General features: G+C 46.5%; 1 protein-coding gene across 1 annotated transcript in view; it reads right to left on the bottom strand.

Annotated features, from left to right (window-relative positions):
- Positions 1–17,024, bottom strand: part of DPYSL2 (dihydropyrimidinase like 2) — a 55,717-nt gene extending 38,693 nt beyond the window's left edge. Inside the window, exon 1 of the mRNA XM_044278926.1 lies at positions 16,845–17,024. Coding sequence (XP_044134861.1) covers positions 16,845–16,883 — 39 coding nt within the window. The 5' untranslated portion in view covers positions 16,884–17,024. The remainder of the gene's footprint in view (positions 1–16,844) is intronic.
- Between the last annotated feature and the right edge of the window lie 4,077 nt (positions 17,025–21,101).

Below are 21,101 nucleotides of genomic sequence, written 5' to 3'. Positions count from 1 at the left end.
ACCAAAAGTTTGGACGCACCTTCTTATTCAAAGAGTTTTCTTTATTTTCATGACTATGAAAAATGTAGATTCACACTGAAGGCATCAAAACTATGAATTAACACATGTGGAATTATATACATAACAAAAAAGTGTGAAACAACTGAAAATATGTCATATTCTAGGTTCTTCAAAGTAGCCACCTTTTGCTTTGATTACTGCTTTGCACACTCTTGGCATTCTCTTGATGAGCTTCAAGAGGTAGTCACCTGAAATGGTTTTCACTTCACAGGTGTGCCCTGTCAGGTTTAATAAGTGGGATTTCTTGCCTTATAAATGGGGTTGGGACCATCAGTTGCGTTGTGGAGAAGTCAGGTGGATACACAGCTGATAGTCCTACTGAATAGACTGTTAGAATTTGTATTATGGCAAGAAAAAAGCAGCTAAGGCTACTTTCACACTTGCGCTTGATCGGATCCGTTCTGAACGGATCCGATCACATTAATGCAGACGGAGGCTCCGTTCAGTACGGATCCGTCTGCATTAATAACTTAGAAAAATTTCGCAAGTGCGCAAGTAGCCTGAGCGGATCCGTTCAGACTTTCAATGTAAAGTCAATGGGGGACGGATCCGCTTGAAGATTGAGCCATATGGTGACATCTTCAAGCGGATCCGTTCCCATTGACTTACATTGTAAGTCTGAACGGATCCGCACGCCTCCGCACGGCCAGGCGGACAGCTGAACGCTGCAAGCAGCGTTCAGCTGTCCGCCTGTCCGTGCGGAGGCGAGCGGAGCGGAGGCTGAACGCCGCCAGACTGATGCAGTCTGAGCGGATCCGCTCCATTCAGACTGCATCAGGGCTGGACGGAGGCGTTCGGGTCCGCTCGTGAGCTCCTTCAAACGGAGCTCACGAACGGACCTATGAACGCTAGTGTGAAAGTAGCCTTAGTAAAGAAAAACGAGTGGCCATCATTACTTTAAGAAATGAAGGTCAGTCAGTCCGAAAAATTGGGAAAACTTTGAAAGTGTCCCCAAGTGCAGTCACAAAAACCATCAAGCGCTACAAAGAAACTGGCTCACATGCGGACCGCCCCAGGAAAGGAAGACCAAGAGTCACCTCTGCTGCAGAGGATAAGTTCATCCGAGTCACCAGCCTCAGAAATCGCAGGTTAACAGCAGCTCAGATTAGAGACCAGGTCAATGCCACACAGAGTTCTAGCAGCAGACACATCTCTAGAACAACTGTTAGGAGGAGACTGTGTGAATCAGGCCTTCATGGTAGAATATCTGCTAGGAAACCACTAGGACAGGCAACAAGCAGAAGAGACTTGTTTGGGCTAAAGAACACAAGGAATGGACATTAGACCAGTGGAAATCTGTGCTTTGGTCTGATGAGTCCAAATTTGAGATCTTTGGTTCCAACCACCGTGTCTTTGTGCGATGCAGAAAAGGTGAACGGATGGACTCTACATGCCTGGTTCCCACCGTGAAGCATGGAGGAGGAGGTGTGATGGTGTGGGGGTGCTCTGCTGGTGACATTGTTGGGGATTTATTCAAAGTTAAAGGCATACTGAACCAGCATGGCTACCACAGCATCTTGCAGCGGCATGCTATTCCATCCGGTTTGCGTTTAGTTGGACCATCATTTATTTTTCAACAGGACAATGACCCCAAACACACCTCCAGGCTGTGTAAGGGCTATTTGACCATGAAGGAGAGTGATGGGGTGCTGCGCCAGATGACCTGGCCTCCACAGTAACCGGACCTGAACCCAATCGAGATGGTTTGGGGTGAGCTGGACCGCAGAGTGAAGGCAAAAGGGCCAACAAGTGCTAAGCATCTCTGGGAACTCCTTCAAGACTGTTGGAAGACCATTTCAGGTGACTACCTCTTGAAGCTCATCAAGAGAATGCCAAGAGTGTGCAAAGCAGTAATCAAAGCAAAAGGTGGCTACTTTGAAGAACCTAGAATATGACATATTTTCAGTTGTTTCACACTTTTTTGTTATGTATATAATTCCACATGTGTTAATTCATAGTTTTGATGCCTTCAGTGTGAATCTACAATTTTCATAGTCATGAAAATAAAGAAAACTCTTTGAATGAGAAGGTGTGTCCAAACTTTTGGTCTGTACTGTATGTGCGGTGCCTGCAGGGCAGTGTGTGTGTACCTGATCTGCTCTGGGGGCATACATGTGACAGCATGCGGTGACATATCTGCCAGGCGGGCTGCTATACACTGTGTCCACTATGCGGGTATAACAGCAGGAGGCTGGTGGGTGTGGGCGACGCGCCTCTTTTGTCATGATGCTGCCCCCTCCTCCTATGTGTCACAGTAACCCATCTGTTCACTGCTATATGGGACTATTATCACTACGATCCCACCCAGAAATCAAGCCTGTACTAAGTGCGGTACCACAACCGCCTGGAAAATAGCTGGCGCCATACCCGCAGAAGCCCAGACATGTTATGTAACCTCCTCAACAGTGGGCTGCAAGAACACATGGTCAGAGGTGGGTCACCTCACTGCAGTGAACAGGAACATGAACAAGCAGGGGATGCCGGTAGAGGAATAAGCCTTCAGGAAAAAGACACCAGCCAAAGGTGATCCAGAAGCAGTCATTACTGAGAAATCCAAACAATGTCACGCGTTTCGGGCAAAAAAAAATCCCCTTCTTCAGATACAGAATGAAAGGCTCATCCCAGCCCCCAGCTTCTGATGTCCTGAATGACGACTCTGGACCACAGCAGCAGCGCCATCCGGTGGCATCCCAATGTGCCTACATGGCCTCACTACAAGGGAGAGTCCAATCACAAGCGTAACAGTACCAGATACAGGGCAGGGTATCCGTGACGTGTGTACACGCATGAAGATGTCAGTATGTATATTACACCACTCACAGCATGTTCCCCTATACAACACGACGTGTATGTGTTCCAGTGGGGCCCTAAACAATAAAAGGAGGGTACCGTATATATGTGTGTTATATGGTACACATATGTATACATCTCTATAGGACCTCACACAGGTGCCTGTATACATTACAGGGGTTTTCCCATCTAGGACAATGGGGGCTTATCGCTAGGATATGCCCCCATTGTCTGATAGGTGCGGGTCTCGCACCTACAATGATAACGGAGCCGGGAAATGAATAGAGGGCGCACTGCGCATGCGCAGCTGCCCTCCATTTATTTCTGTGGGGCCCCGCCGAAAAATAGCTGAGCGCTGGCTCGGCTATTGCCGTCTGCCCCATAGAAATGAATGGGAGCATGGGCCGCGCGGTGCGCTCCCACTCACTTCTATGGGAGCAGCGCCTGGTGGTGGATGGACCCCAGGAAATCCGGGGTCCTCCAGCCACAGCGCTCCCCGCTTTGTTCTCGTTGTAGGTGCGGGACCCAGCACCCACACCTATCAGACCATGGGGGCATATCCTAGCGATATGCCCCCATTGTCTGAGATGGGAATACCCCTTTAATCTACAGGAACATCTCAATAATTCAGAATATCATCCAATTTTTTATTTATTTCAGTAATTCAATAAAAAAAGTGAATTTCATATATTCTATAGACCCAGTACACACAGAGGGATCGATATCAGGCATTTATTTCTTCTTATGGCTTACAGCTAAAGAAAATCCAGAAAATTAGAATATTTTCAAAAAGTTAAATTTTATAGACGCATGGTGTCACACTCTAATTAGCTAATCATCATAAAACACCTTCAAACGTTCCCTAAGCCTATAAATGGTCCCTCAGTCTGGTTCAGTAGGCCACACAATCATGGGGAAGACTGCTGACCGGTCAGTTGTCCAGAAGACAGTCACTGACACTCTCCACAAGGAGTGTAAGCCACAAAAGGGGACTGCTAAATAAGCTGGCTGTTTACAGAGTGCTGTATACAAGCCTATTAAAGGGGTTGTCTCACTTCAGTAAGTGACATTTATCCTGTAGAGAAAGGTAATACAAGGCACTTACTAATGTATTGTGATTGTCCATATTGCTTCCTTTGCTGTCTGGATTCATTTTTTCATCACATTATACACTGCTCATATCCATGGTTATGACCACCCTGCAATCCATCAGCGGTGGTCGTGCTTGCACAAAAAAAGGAAAAAGCACCAGCCTATGTGCGCTCCCACGGTCCCGGCCACCAGAGACGCTGATGCTTTTGCCTATAGTGTGCAAGCACGACCACCTCTGATGGATTGCAGGGTGGTCTGTAACCATGGAAACGAGCAGTGTATAATGTGATGTAAAAATCAATCCAGCCAGTAAAGGAAGCAATATGGACAATCACGATACATTAGTAAGTGCCTTGTAGTAATATTCTCTACATGATAAAGGCCACTTACTGAAGTGAGACAACCCCTGGTTGAGTGGAAGAAAAAGGTGCACAAGCAACAGGAATAACCACAGCCTTGAAAGGATTGTCATGAAAAGGTCATTCAAGAATTTGGAGGAGATTCCGAAGGAGTGGTCTGTGACTGGAGTCAGTGCTTCGAGAGCCACCCCACACAGACGTATCCAGAACATGGGCTACAACTGCCTCACTCCTTGTGTCCTGCCAGCCATGATCCAGAGGCAACATCAGATACGTCTTACCTGGGCTAAGGAGGAAAAGGACAGGACTGTTGCTCAGTGGTCCAAAGTCCTGTTTTAAGATGAAAGTAAATTTTGCATTTCAATTGGAAATCAAGGTCCTACGGTCTGGAGGAAGAGTGGAGAGGCACACAGTCCAAGCTGCTTGAGGTCCAGCGCGAAGTCTCCACAGTCAGAGATGGTTTGAGGAGCCATGTCATCTGCTGGTGCTGGTCCACTGCGTTATATCAAGCCCACAATTGTAGAGCACTCCATGCTTCCCTCTGCTGACAAGCTTTATGGAGATGCTGATTTCAGGACTTGGCACCTGCCTAAATTGCCAAAAGTACCCATACCTAATTTAATAGACACGGTATCCCTGGGCTTGATGGGCTAACAACCTCACCTGACCTAAACACCATAGAGAACCTAAGATGAAAACACCAGACCCAACAATGCAGACGAGCTGAAGGCCACTATCAAAGCAGCCTGAGCTTCCATAACACCTCAGCAGTGCCACCGCCTGATCCCCTCCATGCCACGCCGCGCTGAGGCAGTCATTCATGCAAAAGGAGCATGACGTATTGGGAACATACTGTACGTAGTTTTCAGTAGGTCAACATTTCTGTATTAAAAATAATTTTTTTGTGATGGTCTTATAGAATATTCAAATTTTCTGAAATCCTGACTGTAAGCCATAATCATCAACATTAAAAGAAATAAACGCTTGCAATAGATCCCTCTGTACGTAATGAATCTATAGAATAGATGAGGCTCACTTTTTGAATTGAATTACTGAAATAAATGAACTTTTTGATGATATTCTGATTTACTGACATGCTCCTGTACAGCTGAAACGATTACTCGATTGAATCGAATAATTCGACACCCAAAAATCCCTGATGCAAATTTTTTGCATTGAGAATTCGTTTGTATTATGTGACCACGGAGCGGGAGTGAATCGCTTGCTATTACTCACTGCTCCGTGGTCACCCGCCGGCCTGTACCTTACTGCACTGTATCCTGACACTGTCAGCGTGCAAGCACACGGAACAGATGTGGATGTTAAAAAAAAAGGAAGATGGATCCGCGATTTGCAGGCAGCAAAAAACCACTGCCGTGTACATGTAGCCTTACTCTGCATCACCCCCAGACAGATGGGTTAGTCAAGAGGTTTAATAAGGCCCTTAAAGGGCATCTGTCAGCAGCCACATATGAACATAGGACCAACACAGATGCCTTCAGCTGCCAAGTGCACATGTAACAGATGCTAAAAAAGGGGCATGATTGTTGTCGTACTTAATGTTTTCTATAAGAGAAGAGCCCCAGACTTCTACAAGGTTTTCTTCCTATGAACTAGTCTACATCCGTCACACTTTAAGCCATATAGGATACCAGAAGCTCGCATGGGGTGGTGTCTTCTGGGGTCAAGTGCATTTTTAACATGACTGTCACTGAAGAATATATAAGAGAATGGTCTAGCCCAGGGGTCAGCAACCTTCGGCCCTCCAGCTGTTGTAAAACTACAATTCCCAGCATGCTTTATTTATTTCTATGAGAGTTCTGAGAAGAGCAGAGCAAGCGAACATGCTGGGAGTGGTAGTTTCACAACAGCTGGAGTGCTGGAGCTTGCCTACCCCTGGTTTAGCCCAATTGTACTAATCCTAAAGCCCAATGCGGACCACTGACCCACTGAAGTCAATGCAGTACAGACGGTATCTGTATTTTTCATACCTGCAATTTGTGGACTACAAAATACATACGGTTTTGTGCATGAAGCTTTAGAGTAATTCCTGAAAAGTGTGCATTAGGCCTCATGCACACGACCGTTCCATTTTTTACGGTCCGCCAACCGCGGAACCGCAAAAAACGGAAGCCATCCGCGTGCCTTTCGCAATTTACGGAACGGGCGGCCCATTGTAGAAATGCCTATTCTTGTCCGCAAAATGGACAAAAATAGGACATGTTATTTTATTTTAATGCGGGGCTACGGAACGAAGCAACGGATGCGGACAGCACGCAGAGTGCTGTCCGCATCTTTTGCGGCCCCATTGAAGAGAATGGGTTTGCATCTGAGCCGTAAAAACTGTGGCTCGGATGCGGACCTAAACAACGGTCGTGTGCATGAGGCCTTAGGCTCAGAAGAAGCTAAATACCTTGACTGCATCAACGGGTTAATTAAGCCTCATCGTCACGTAAATCCCACGCCTGCGCCGTCCCGTTCAGTATTTGGCGCAGGCGCAGTGAGTGAAGGACGCGCTCATGGTGCCAGGTTCCTTCCTTCTCATGACAGAAACCCTTTAACTGTGACCTCCACCATTCCCTGCCCCCTTAACAGAAACCTCCACAGCACCCGCCCCTTTAACAGTGACATCCACAGCATCCTGCCCCTTAACAGTGACCTCCATAGTAGCCCACCCCTTTAACAGTGATCTGCACAGCTGCCGCCGCTTTACTAGTGACCTCCACAGTACCCCATCAACTAAACAGTGATTTTCACAACACCCCGTCCTCTTAAGCCCCCTTTCACACGGGTGAGGTGAACGCATTGCACCTGCACTGAATCCGGACCCAGTCACTTCAATGGGGCTTGCAGATGAGCGGTAATTTTCACACATCACTTGTGCATTGCATGAAAATCGCAGCATGCTCTATATTGTGTGTTTTTCACGCAACGCAGGCCCCATAGAAGTGAAAGGGGCTGCGTGAAAATAGCAAGCAAGTGCGGATGCGGTGCGATTTTCACGCCTGGTTGCTAGGAGACGATTGGGATGGGGATCCGATCTTTATAATTTTCCCTTATAAGGCTCATCACATGGTCCATCACCATGTGTCAGCAGTGATGGACCGTGTGATGAGCGCAGTGACGTCACCAGGTTCTCAAAGAAGAAGACAGACAAGCCGGGCTGCATGAACAAGTGGATGAGGTGAGTTTAATTATTTTATTTATTTTTTAACCCCCCCCCCCCCATCCCTAATTTACTTACCATGTTATAAGGGAAAATATTAAAATCTACAGAATACCTAACCCAAACCCGAACTTCAGTGAAGAAGTCCGGGTTTGGGTCTGAGTACCACATTCAGTTTTTTCTCACGTGCGTGCAAAATGCATTGTACTCGCGCGGAAAAAAATTAAGAACGCAACGCAATCGCATACAAAACTCACCCCATTCGCACGATTTTCCCACGAAGCACCGGCATCCTATCCGGCCCTCACACGTGTGAAAGAGGCCTAACAGTGGCCTCTACAGCAATCTTCCCCTTAACACTGACATCAATAGCGGACCGTACCCTTAACTGTTTGTTCTTCCCAGAGGGCACGGGCATATTCCAAGATGACAATGCCAGGATTCATCGGGCTCAAACTGTGAAAGAGTGGTCCAGGGAGCATGAGATATCATTTTCACACATGGATTGGCCACCACAGTGTCCAGACCTTAAACCCATTGAGAATCTTTTTATTTTTTTGGTGGATTACAATGTAAAAAAGACAAGTAATGGGGGATCTATGGATGGCACTGCTATGGAGGGTGTCTGTGGATGGCACTGCTATGGAGGGTGTCTGTCGATGGCACTGCTATGGAGGGTGTCTGTGGATGGCACTGCTATGGAGGGTGTCTGTGGATGGCACTGCTATGGAGGGTGTCTGTGGATGGCACTGCTATGGAGGGTGTCTGTGGATGGCACTGCTATGGAGGGTGTCTGTGGATGGCACTGCTATGGAGGGGGTCTGTGGATGGCACTGCTATGGAGGGGGTCTGTGGATGGCACTGCTATGGAGGGGGTCTGTGGGTGGCACTGCTATGGAGGGGATCTGTGGGTGGCACTGCTATGGAGGGGATCTGTGGATGGCACTGCTATGGAGGGGGTCTGTGGATGGAACTGTTATGGAGGGGGTCTGTGGATGGCACTGTTATGGAGGGGGTCTGTGGATGGCACTGTTATGGAGGGGGTCTGTGGATGGCACTGTTATGGAGGGGGTCTGTGGATGGCACTGTTATAGAGGGGGTCTATGGATGACACTATATAGCATCGTATGCTATATGTGTCCTCCACAGATCTCCCCCATAACAGTGACATCCACAGATCCCCTCCCCATAACAGTACCATCCACAGATCCCCCTCCTCATAACAGTGCCATCCACAGATCCCCCTCCCCATAACAGTGACATCCACATATCCCCCTCCCCATAACAGTACCATCCACAGATCCCCCTCCTCATAGCAGTACCATCCACAGATCCCCCTCCCCATAACAGTGCCATCCACAGATCCCCCTCCCCATAACAGTGCCATCCACAGATCCCCCTCCCCATAACAGTGCCATCCACAGATCCCCTCCATAACAGTGTCATCCACAGATCCCCCTCTCATAACAGTGCCATCCACAGATCTCCCTCCCCATAACAGTGCCATTCACAGATCCCCCTCCCCATAGCAGTGCACAGATCCCCCTCCATAACAGTGCCATTCACAGATCCCCCTCCCCATAGCAGTGCACAGATCCCCCTCCATAACAGTGCCATCCACAGATTTCCCAATACACCGGCCACATCAGTATTCAGACTATTCATTAACTGGCAGTAACTTTTACTTGAACTTTAAATCAGCGCTATGATCTTTATTACCTTAGAAATACAATGAAGCTCCAGTAACAGGCAGAACAGGCGGCAGCGTAACGTCACTTACTCACATGACGCGCTTGCTCCGCCCACTTTATGAATGAAGCAGGCGCGTCACGTGAGTAAGTGACGTAACGCCGCCGCCCGCTCTGCCTGTTACTGGAGCTTCATTGTAAGTTAGTAAAGATGCGCTGATTTAAAGTTGAAGTAAAAGTTACTGCTGGTTAAGGACCCTGACCGCCCGCATAGCAACAAATCGGCAGATTATTCGATAACGGGATTCGTTGACAACGAATCCCGTTATCGAATATTATCGATAACTTCGATTAATCGTTGCAGCTTAAATATATATATATATAGATCATTACACTGCTGCATATATATATATATATATATATATATATGGTATATACAGTATATAGTACATTACACTGCGGAATATATATATATTACAGTATATAGTACATTACGCTGCTATATATATATGGTACAGTAAATGCATTTTTGGGGAATAACTCAGGAACGGTACATGCTAGAGAGCTGAGACCTGGTCTAAAACCTTCCCGGACACATGATGTACCTGTGTACCAAATTTCGTGATTGTAAATGCGACGGTGCGGATTCCTTTGGCAGACATACATTCTCAGCTTTATATATTAGATATATACAGTGAGGGACAGAAGTATTTGAACACCCTGCGATTTTTGCAAGTTCTTCCACTTAGAAATCATAGAGGGGTCTGAAATTCACATTGTAGGTGCATTCCCACTGTGTGAGACAGAATAAAAAAAATTATAATATATCAGGAAATCACATTGTATGATTTTTAAAGAATGTATTTCTCTTGCACTGCTGAACATAAGTATTTGAACACCTGAGAAAAAGCAAGAATTCTGGCTCTCAAAGACCTGTTACTGTGCCTTTAAAAAGTCCACCTCTACTCCACTCTTAATCTAACTTAGTAGCACCTGTCTGAGCTCTTTAAAGACCCCTCTCCACCCCACAGTCAGTCAGACGCCAACTACTACCATGGGCAAGACCAAAGAGCTGTCAAAAGACTCCATAGACAAAATTGTGGACCTCCACAAGGCTAGAAAGGGCTACGGGGCAATTGCCAAGCAGCTTCGTGAAAATGGATCAACTGTTGGAGCAATTCTTAGAAAATGGAAGAGGCTAAAGACGACTTTCAGTCTCCCTCGGACTGGGGCTCCATGCAAGATCTCACCTCGTGGGGTATCACTGATGATAAGAAAGGTGAGGAATCAGCCCAGAACTACAAGGGAGGAGCTGGTCAATGACATGAAGAGAGCTGGGACCATAGTTTCAAAGGTCACTGTCGGTAGAACACTATGCCGTCATGGTTTCAAATCATGCAATGCCTGGAAGGCTCCCCTGCTCAAGTCATCACATGTCCAGGTACATTTGAAGTTTGCCAATGACCATCTGGATGATCCAGAGGAGGAATGGGAGAAAGTCATGTGGTCAGATGAGACCAAAGTATAACTTTTTGGTCTAAACTTCACTCGTGTTTGGAGGAAAAATAAGGATGAGTTGCATCCCAAGAACACCATCCCTACTGTGAAGCATGGGGGTGGTAACATCATGCTTTTGGGGTGCTTTTCTGCGAAGGGGACAGGATGACTGCACTGTATTAAGGCGAGGATGAATGGGGCCATTTATTGTGAGATTTTGAGCAACAACCTCCTTCCCTCAGTCAGAGGATTGAAGATGGTTCATGGCTGGGTCTTCCATGACAACGACCCAAAGCACACAGACAGGATAACCAAGGAGCGGCTCCGTAAGAAGCATATCAGGGTTCTGGAGTGGCCTAGCCAGTCTCCAGACCTAAATCCAATAGAACATCTTTGGAGGGAGCTGAAACTCTGTGTTCCTCAGCGACAGCCCCAAAACCTGACAGATCTAGAGGAGATCTGTGCGGAGGAGTCGGCCAAAATCCCTGCTGCAGTGTGTGCAAACCTGGTCAAGAACTACAGGAAACGTCTGACCTCTGTAACTGCAAACAAAGGCTTCTGTACCAAATATTACACTGATTTTCTCAGGTGTTCAAATACTTATGTTCAGCAGTGCAAGACAAATACATTCTTTAAAAATCATACAATGTGATTTACTGTTTTTTATTTTTTTTATTCTGTCTCTCAGAGTGGGAATGCACCTACCTGAATTTCAGACCCCTCCATGATTTCTAAGTGGAAGAACTTGCAAAAATCGCAGGGTGTTCAGGTACTTCTGTCCCTCACTGTATATATCTAATATATAAAGCTGAGTGTATGTCTGCCAAAGGAATCCGCACCGTCGCATTTACAATCACGAAATTTAGTACACAGGTACATCAGGTGTCCGGGAAGGTTTTAGACCAGGTCTCAGCTCTCTAGCATGTACCGTTCCTGAGATATTCCCCAAAAATGCATTAGCCAATAGAAGCCTGGTCACATGACCCTTATCAGCCAATAGAAGCTCACAGGCCCTTAGTCTCCGCATACACACAGTTTTACACCAGGTTTCCATAACAACCCAGCCATATTTGTTCACTGCTGTAGGTCAGCTTTAAAAGGGGCAGGGCGCTGTGGATTACACTGTTTAAGGGAGCGGAGTGCTGTGGAGGTCACAGTTAAGGGGGCAGGTAGGGTGGCCATTCAGGCCACCCTCAAACGACGGACCTAAAAACCTTGCCCCCAGGTCTCGCTAAGGCCATGCCCCTTCGCACTCCGCTGCCAACCTGGATTGAAAAAAATGAAGGTAAAAATCAACTTCGGTCAGCTGCAGGGGTGGGAGGGAGGGTGACTTTCTCCCTGCAGCTAACGCTCAGACAGCACAGTGCTGCTGTCTGAGAGTGAGCTGTTCAAAAGGACATCCCTGTGTCAGTCCAGGCCCTGCACTGGACGGAAGACAGGGTCTGAAAGCTGAACTGTCCGGCCTAAGATCCGGACCTCTGGCCACCCTAGGGACAGGCTGCTGTAGAGGTCACTGTTATGGGGGATACTGTCGATATCTTAACGACACACACAAACATTAAATGAAATAGATAAAATATACCCGTGTGACGCAGGGTCCTTCTGCTACTATATATATATATATATATATATATAGCTGAGTGTGTGTCTGTATGTGTTTGCATGTCAGCTAAAGGAATCCGCACCGTCGCATTTACAGCCACGGAGTTTGGCACACAGGTACATCAGGTGTCCGGGAAGGTTTTAGACCAGTTCTCAGCTCCCTAGGACGTACCGTTCCTGAGATATTACCCAAAAAATGCAATAGCCAATAGAAGCCTGGTCACATGACCCTCATCAGCCAATAGAAGCCAGCAGGTCTTTCTTCTCATATCCCAACTTCCATACACATGGTCACATGACCCTCATCAGCCAATAGAAGCTCGAAGGCCCTTAGTCTCGACATACACACAGTTTAACACCAGGTTCCCATAACAACCCAGCCATTTTTCTTCACTGCTGTAGGTCAACTTTAAAGGGGCAGGGCGCTGTGGAGGTCACAGTTAGGCCCCTTTCACACGGGCGAGATTTCCGCGAGGGTGCAATGCGGGAGGTGAACGCATTGCACCCGCACTGAATCCGGACCCATTCACTTCTATGGGGCTGTGCACATGAGCGGTGATTTTCACGCATCACTTATGCGTTGCGTGAAAATCGCAGCATGCTCCTCTTTGTGCGTTTTTCACGCAACGCAGGCCCCATAGAAATGAATATGGCTGCGTGAAAATCGCAAGCAAGTGCGGATGCGGTGCGATTTTCACGCATGGTTGCTAGGTGACAGTCTATTCACTGTATTATTTTCCCTTATAACATGGTTATAAGGAAAAAAAATATTATTCTTTAATACAGAATGCTTAGTAGGTGGTCAATTAAGGGTTAAATAAATAAAAATATTTTTTTTTACTCACTTCCTCCAATTGATCGCGTAGCTGCCGGTCTCCTGTTCTTTCTTCAGGACCTGTGGTGACATCACTGTGCTCATCACATGATACATCACATGATCCATCACCATGGTGATGGAACATGTGATGAGCTCAGTGACGTCACCACAGGTCCTGAAGAAAGCACAGGAGACCGGCAGCTACGCGATCAATTAAAGGAGGTGAGTTAATTTTTTTTATTTTATTTTTAACCCTCAATTGACTTTCTACCAAGCATTCTGTATTAAGAATGCTATAATTTTCCCTTATAACCATGTTATAATGGAAAATAATAAAATCTACAGAACACCCGGGTTCGGGTCTGGGTACCAAACATGCAGATTTTTCTTGCGCGCATGCAAAACGCATTAAAACGCTTTGCACTCGCAGGGATAAATCGCGCATTTTCCTGCAATGCACCCACATCTTTTCCCGCAACACCCATGTGAAACCAGCCTTAAGGGGACTGTCCGCTATATTGGTCAGTGTTAAGGGGCAGATTGCTGTAGTGGCCATTGTTAAGGGGGTGGGGTGTTGTGGAAATCACTGTTGAGGAGATGGGGTACTGTGGAGGTCACTAATAAAGGGGCGGGCACTGTTAAAGGAGCAGACCGCTGTGGAGGTCACTGTTCAGGGAGCGGGATGCTGTAGAGGTCACTGTTAAAGGGGCAGGCGCTGTGGAGGTTTCTGTTAAGGCGGTAGGGAACGGTGGAGGTCAGTGTTAAGGGGGCGGGTTATTGTGTAAATCACTGTTAATGAGACGGGGTACTGTGGAGGTCACAAATAAAGGGCCGGCCGCTGTGGAAGTCACTGTTAAAGGGGTGGGAGCTGTGGAGGTTACCATTAAGGGTACGGGGGACTGTGGAGGTCACTATCAAAGAGGCAGCTGCTGTGAAGGTCACTATTAGGGGGCGGGTTATTGTGGAGGTCACTAATAAAGGGGTGGCCGCTGCGGAGGTCACAGTTAAAAGGGCGGGCACTGTGGAGCAGTGATGGTCACTTTTTAGGGAGGAGGGGACTGTGGAGGCCACTACTAAAGGGGCAGTGGGGTACTGTGAGGTCACTGTTAAGGCAGCGGGGTACTGTGAGGTCACTGTTAAAGGGGCAGTCACTGTGAAGGTCTATGTTAAGGGGGTCGGGAAAGGTGGAGGTCACAGTTAAGGTGACTGTAACCTATGGTCAGTGTTAAGGGGCGGCTGCTGTAAAAGACATTGTTAAGGAGGCAGCCCCTGAGGAGGTCACTGTCAAGGGAGTGGGGCGCTGTGCAACGCACTGTTAAAGGGGCGGGCTGCTGTGAAGGTCAAAGTTAAGGGGGTGGACCTGTCCAGAACTTATAAATTACTGGAATAGTATCAATAATTGTATTATGTATAAACTAAAAATTCAAATTCCTTTTGAACCACAAGTATTTGTTCTTAATGATCTTTCCAAACTAAAAAATCACAAGTATCAAAAGATCTTCCTGAGCAGAATACTGATGCTGGCTAGAGTTCTGATCAGTCGGACCTGGTTTGCCCGATCCACTCCAGACATAAATACATGGATAAATTTAACTGATAAGGTAAAGAACTATGAGAAAATTATATATAAACGGAGGGAAATTGAGTACCAGTGGAGTAGGATATGGGGTGGTTGGAGGATTGATTAGCTGAGATCAAGTTGTTTCATATATAGGGGTCCTACTTTGACGCACCACAAACTGGGGGGGAGGGAGGGGAGGGTTTTCTAAATGTTATGAAAAGACGAGTTGAATATATTTATATTTATATATAATTAGTTGGGTCACTAAGAATTGAGAGATTGTAAAAAAAAAATTTTTACTGTAAATGTTTTGTATTTTTCCCAATAAATTTTTGAAAGCAAAAAAAAAAAAAAAAAAAAAAAAAGTTAAGGGGGTGGGCTGCTGTGGAGGTCCCATTTTAAGGAGGCGGAGCACTGTGGGGGGTCAGTGTTAAGGGGGGGTTCTGTAGAGGTCACTGTTATGGGGGATACTGTCGATATCTTTTAACGACACACAAACATTAAATGAAATAGATTAAATATACCTGAGCGACGCAGGGTCCTTCTGCTAGTATGTATGTATGTATATATATATATATATATATATATACACACACAATTCAGTATATAGTACATTACACTGATGTATACATATATATGGTATATACAGTATAGTACACTGCTGTGTATATATATATATATACACACAGTATATAGTAAATTACACTGCTGTGTGTGTATATATAAAGTATATACAGTAAACAGTACATTACACTGCTGTGTATATATAAGGAGTATACAGTACATTACACTGCTGTATATATAAGGTATATACAGTATACAGTACATTACACTGCTGTGTATATAAGGTGTATACAGTACATTACACTGCTGTGTATATATGGTATATACAGTATACAGTACATTACACTGCTGTATACATAAGGTATATACAGTATATAGTACATTACACTGCTGTGTATATATGGTATATACAGTACATCACACTGCTGTATATATAAGGTATATACAGTACATTACACTGCTGTATATATAAGGTGTATACAGTACATTACACTGCTGTATATATAAGGTGTATACAGTACATTACACTGCTGTATATATAAGGTATATACAGTATACAGTACATTACACTGCTGTATATATAAGGTATATACAGTATACAGTACATTACACTGCTGTATATATAAGGTGTATACAGTACATTACACTGCTGTATATATAAGGTGTATACAGTATATAGTACATTACACTGCTGTGTATATATGGTATATACAGTATATAGTACATTACACTGCTGTGTATATATGGTATATACAGTACATTACACTGCTGTATATATAAGGTGTATACAGTACATTACACTGCTGTGTATATAAGGTATATACAGTATATAGTACATTACACTGCTGTGTATATATGGTATATACAGTACATCACACTGCTGTATATATAAGGTATATACAGTACATTACACTGCTGTATATATAAGGTGTATACAGTACATTACACTGCTGTATACATAAGGTATATACAGTATATAGTACATCACACTGCTGTATATATAAGGTATATACAGTACATTACACTGCTGTATATATAAGGTGTATACAGTACATTACACTGCTGTATATATAAGGTGTATACAGTACATTACACTGCTGTATATATAAGGTATATACAGTATACAGTACATTACACTGCTGTATATATAAGGTGTATACAGTATATAGTACATTACACTGCTGTGTATATATGGTATATACAGTATACAGTACATTACACTGATGTGTATATATAAGGTATATACAGTACATTACACTGATGTATATATAATACAGTATACAGTACATTACACTGATGTATATATAATACAGTATACAGTACATTACACTGATGTATATATATATACAGTATATAGTACATCACACTGCTGTATACAGACCTGTATCCTGGTGCACAGTGCCCTACACATAGCAGCTGGCACCTGATGGGCATCCCCCGTGCCCTCTCCCATCACACCCCGGGCACAGCTGGCAGCATCCTCACCATCCTACAGGCGATGCACTGTACACAACCCCTGGGAGGGCACTACTACACCCATCCGCTGGCTGCAGCCTGCCCATATGACAAAGCTGCCGCCTGGCATCCCCCGGCAGACTGTGCGGACAGGCGGGCTCTGCTGCCCCCGGTGCCAATCACTGCCACTCACCGTGATGCGAGGAATGTTCTTCTTGCCCTGGTAAGACATGTTGGCGGCGGTCCCCTCGGAGCAGGGCGGGGGCTGGCGGACACAGGACCGAGCTGAGGAGGAGGCGGATGAGGATGCGCTGCCCCCGATCTCCCGACACCCGGGCTGCAATAAAGGACTTGCAGCAGGGGCCAGTGCGCATGCGCCCCGCCACTCCCTGGCCTCATCCGAGGCAACAGCTCCCAGAGCTTCTGATTGGCCGAAGCGGCTGCCGCTATGCAAATGACAAGCCCGAAGAATGGGCGTGGCCGCGGCGAAGGATGCAACCACTGCAATGCAGTGCGGGTGAGATTGATGCGCTGCAATCCAGTGGCGGCCTCTAATGACACTGCAAAAGCCAGCCTGATCCAGTGCTAAGCTACCACATTGCAGTGCTATCACCCTGAGCGCCAGGGCTGGGCTATGAAATTGCAATGCCATCCAGTGCTGCTCTGCAGTGATGGGTCAGTAGTCTCTGTACTAACAGCAGGGGAGGGCTGGGGAAAAACTGAATATGACCCCATGTTGTAGGCGGGTCCAAACTGACAGAGGGCAGGGCTAACAGAAGTGGGCGGGGTCAGCAAGATCATATTGTGGGACAATATACTGCCCCAGCAGAACCAAATACCACAGTGCAGCACAATATACTGCCCCAGCAGAGCCAAATACCACAGTGCAGCACAATATACTGCCCCAGCAGAACCAGATACCACAGTGCAGCACAATATACTGCCCCAGCAGAACCAGATACCACAGTGCAGCACAATATACTACCCCAGCAGAACCAGATACCACAGTGCAGCACAATATACTGCCCCAGCAGAACCAAATACCACAGTGCAGCACAATATACTGCCCCAGCAGAGCCAAATACCACAGTGCAGCACAATATACTGCCCCAGCAGAACCAGATACCACAGTGCAGCACAATATACTGCCCCAGCAGAACCAGATACCACAGTGCAGCACAATATACTGCCCCAGCAGAGCCAAATACCACAGTGCAGCACAATATACTGCCCCAGCAGAACCAGATACCACAGTACAGCACAATATACTGCCCCAGCAGAACCAGATACCACAGTACAGCACAATATACTGCCCCAGCAGAGCCAAATACCACAGTGCAGCACAATATACTGCCCCAGCAGAACCAGATACCACAGTACAGCACAATATACTGCCCCAGCAGAACCAGATACCACAGTGCAGCACAATATACTGCCCCAGCAGAACCAAACACCACAGTGCAGCACAATATACTGCCCCAGCAGAACCAGATACCACAGTGCAGCACAAGATACTGCCCCAGCAGAACCAGATACCACAGTGCAGCACAGTATACTGCCCCAGCAGAACCAAATACCACAGTGCAGCACAATATACTGCCCCAGCAGAACCAAATACCTCAGGGCAGCACAATATACTGCCCCAGCAGAACCAGATACCACAGTGCAGCAAAATATACTGCCCCAGCAGATCCAAATACCACAGTGCAGCACAATATACTGCCCCAGCAGAACCAGATACCACAGTGCAGCACAATATACTGCCCCAGCAGAACCAGATACCACAGTGCAGCACAATATACTGCCCCAGCAGAGCCAAATACCACAGTGCAGCACAATATACTGCCCCAGCAGATCCAAATACCACAGTGCAGCACAATATACTGCCCCAGCAGAACCAGATACCACAGTGCAGCACAATATACTGCCCCAGCAGAACCAGATACCACAGTGCAGCACAATATACTGCCCCAGCAGAGCCAAATACCACAGTGCAGCACAATATACTGCCACAGCAGAACCAGATACCACAGTGCAGCACAATATACTGCCCCAGCAGAACCAAATACCACAGTGCAGCACAATATACTGCCCCAGCAGAACCAGATACCACAGTGCAGCACAATATACTGCCCCAGCAGAGCCAAATACCACAGTGCAGCACAATATACTGCCCCAGCAGAACCAAATACCACAGTGCAGCACAATATACTGCCCCAGCAGAACCAAATACCACAGTGCAGCACAATATACTGCCCCAGCAGAACCAAATACCACAGTGCAGCACAATATACTGCCCCAGCAGAACCAAATACCACAGTGCAGCACAGTATACTGCCCCAGCAGAACCAAATACCACAGTGCAGCACAAGATACTGCCCCAGCAGAACCAAATACCACAGTGCAGCACAGTATACTGCCCCAGCAGAACCAAATACCACAGTGCAGCACAATATACTGCCCCAGCAGAGCCAAATACAACAGTGCAGCACAATATACTGCCCCAGCAGAGCCAAATACCACAGTGCAGCACAATATACTGCCCCAGCAGAACCAAATATCACAGTGCAGCACAATATACTGCCCCAGCAGAACCAAATATCACAGTGCAGCACAATATACTGCCCCAGCAGAACCAAATACCACAGTGCAGCACAATATACTGCCCCAGCAGAGCCAAATACCACAGTGCAGCACAATATACTGCCCCAGCAGATCCATATACCACAGTGCAGCACAATATACTGCCCCAGCAGAACCAAATACCACAGTGCAGCACAATATAATGCCCCAGCAGAACCAGATACCACAGTGCAGCACAATATACTGCCCCAGCAGAACCAAATACCACAGTGCAGCACAATATACTGCCCCAGCAGAACCAAATACCACAGTGCAGCACAATATACTGCCCCAGCAGAACCAGATACCACAGTGCAGCACAATATACTGCCCCAGCAGAACCAAATACCACAGTGCAGCTGTCACGCTTCGATGTGGGAGGGAAACACCACACCGAGCATAGGAGGAAAGGGGGAAGCAGGGAATCAGGCCTGAGAACTAGGGAAGGAAGATGGACAGCTCCTAGTGAAAACCCTAACCAAAATCCTGACTGACTACCAGTATGAACAGACCCCAAAGGTAGGGGAGCTCATACGCAGGAATACCTAGAGTCCTATCTAGCCCTATAGGGCCCTGGTACTAATAGCAGGGACAAGACTACCTGTTCCTCCAAAAAGAAGGACGAACAGGCGTCTCCTTCAGGCATAATGCAAACAATAGGGAAAAGCAACACACAGAACCGAAAAAAAATACAAAAGGGAAAGGAAAGACTTAACTTCAAAGGAGCAATGGAAGCACAAGGAACTCAGCAGAGATTCAACCACAATCTATCCAAAGGTCCAAACAGAAGCCATAGACCGCATAGCATTGTGGTAGAAGAAACTATAAATAGAGAAGGTTAAATGACCATAATAGCCACACCTGGGGAAAGAAGGTGTTGCGAGCACCAGAAACAACACGGACGTCATTTGATCCAAATGGAAAACATGTCAGATCAAACCACGTGTTGTCAGTCTCACCGATCTCCTGCCACCTGTTGCAGGAACGTCCGTGACAGCAGCACAATATACTGCCCCAGCAGCACCAAATTCCTTCACAAAAGCTGCCCCTCGAGGATGGTCAGAGCTATTTTCCACACGGTCTTCCAACTGCAGTTGCCTGAGGATGGCAATTCTGTTGAATACAGGAGTCAGGAGAGCACCGGCAGACGCTGGCTAAGTACATAAGTACTAGGCGCTCTTAGCGTTAATAACTCTCAGGGTGTCAGATCATTACCTGACTGGCGGTCATGAGGGCTCAGGTGGCCCCCTGGGCATCGCCCCCCCTCCCCCCAGAGGGAGGTTTCAGTCTAGGGTTATGGTTGCCAACCATCCAGAAATTCTTGGAGAGTCCGTAAAAATAGCTGCCTTTGATGGGCTGTGATATAACAGTGTGATCCAGTGATGGGCTGTGATATAACAGTGTGATCCAGTGATGGGCTGTGATATAACAGTGTGATCCAGTGATGGGCTGTGATATAACAGTGTGATCCAGTGATGGGCTGTGATATAACAGTGTGATCCAGTGATGGCTGTGATATTACCTTGTGATCCAGTGATGGGCTCTCATATAACAGTGTGACCCAGTGATGGGCTCTGATATAACAGTGTGATTCATTGATGGGCTGTGATATAACAGTGTGATCCAGTGATGGGCTCTCATATAACAGTGTGATCCAGTGATGGGCTCTCATAACAGTGTAATCCAGTGATGGGCTGTGATATAACAGTGTGATCCAGTAATGGGCTGTAATATAACAGTGTGATCCAGTGATTGTCTCTCGTATAACAGTGTGATCCAGTGATGGGCTGTAAAATAACAGTGTGATCCAGTAATGGGATGTAATATA

This window comes from Bufo gargarizans, chromosome 2 (assembly GCF_014858855.1).
Source record: "Bufo gargarizans isolate SCDJY-AF-19 chromosome 2, ASM1485885v1, whole genome shotgun sequence".
NCBI classification, from domain to species: Eukaryota; Metazoa; Chordata; class Amphibia; order Anura; family Bufonidae; genus Bufo; species Bufo gargarizans.
The sequence above is the reverse complement of the archived record's forward strand: the minus strand, read 5'-3'. Positions and strand labels throughout refer to the sequence as shown.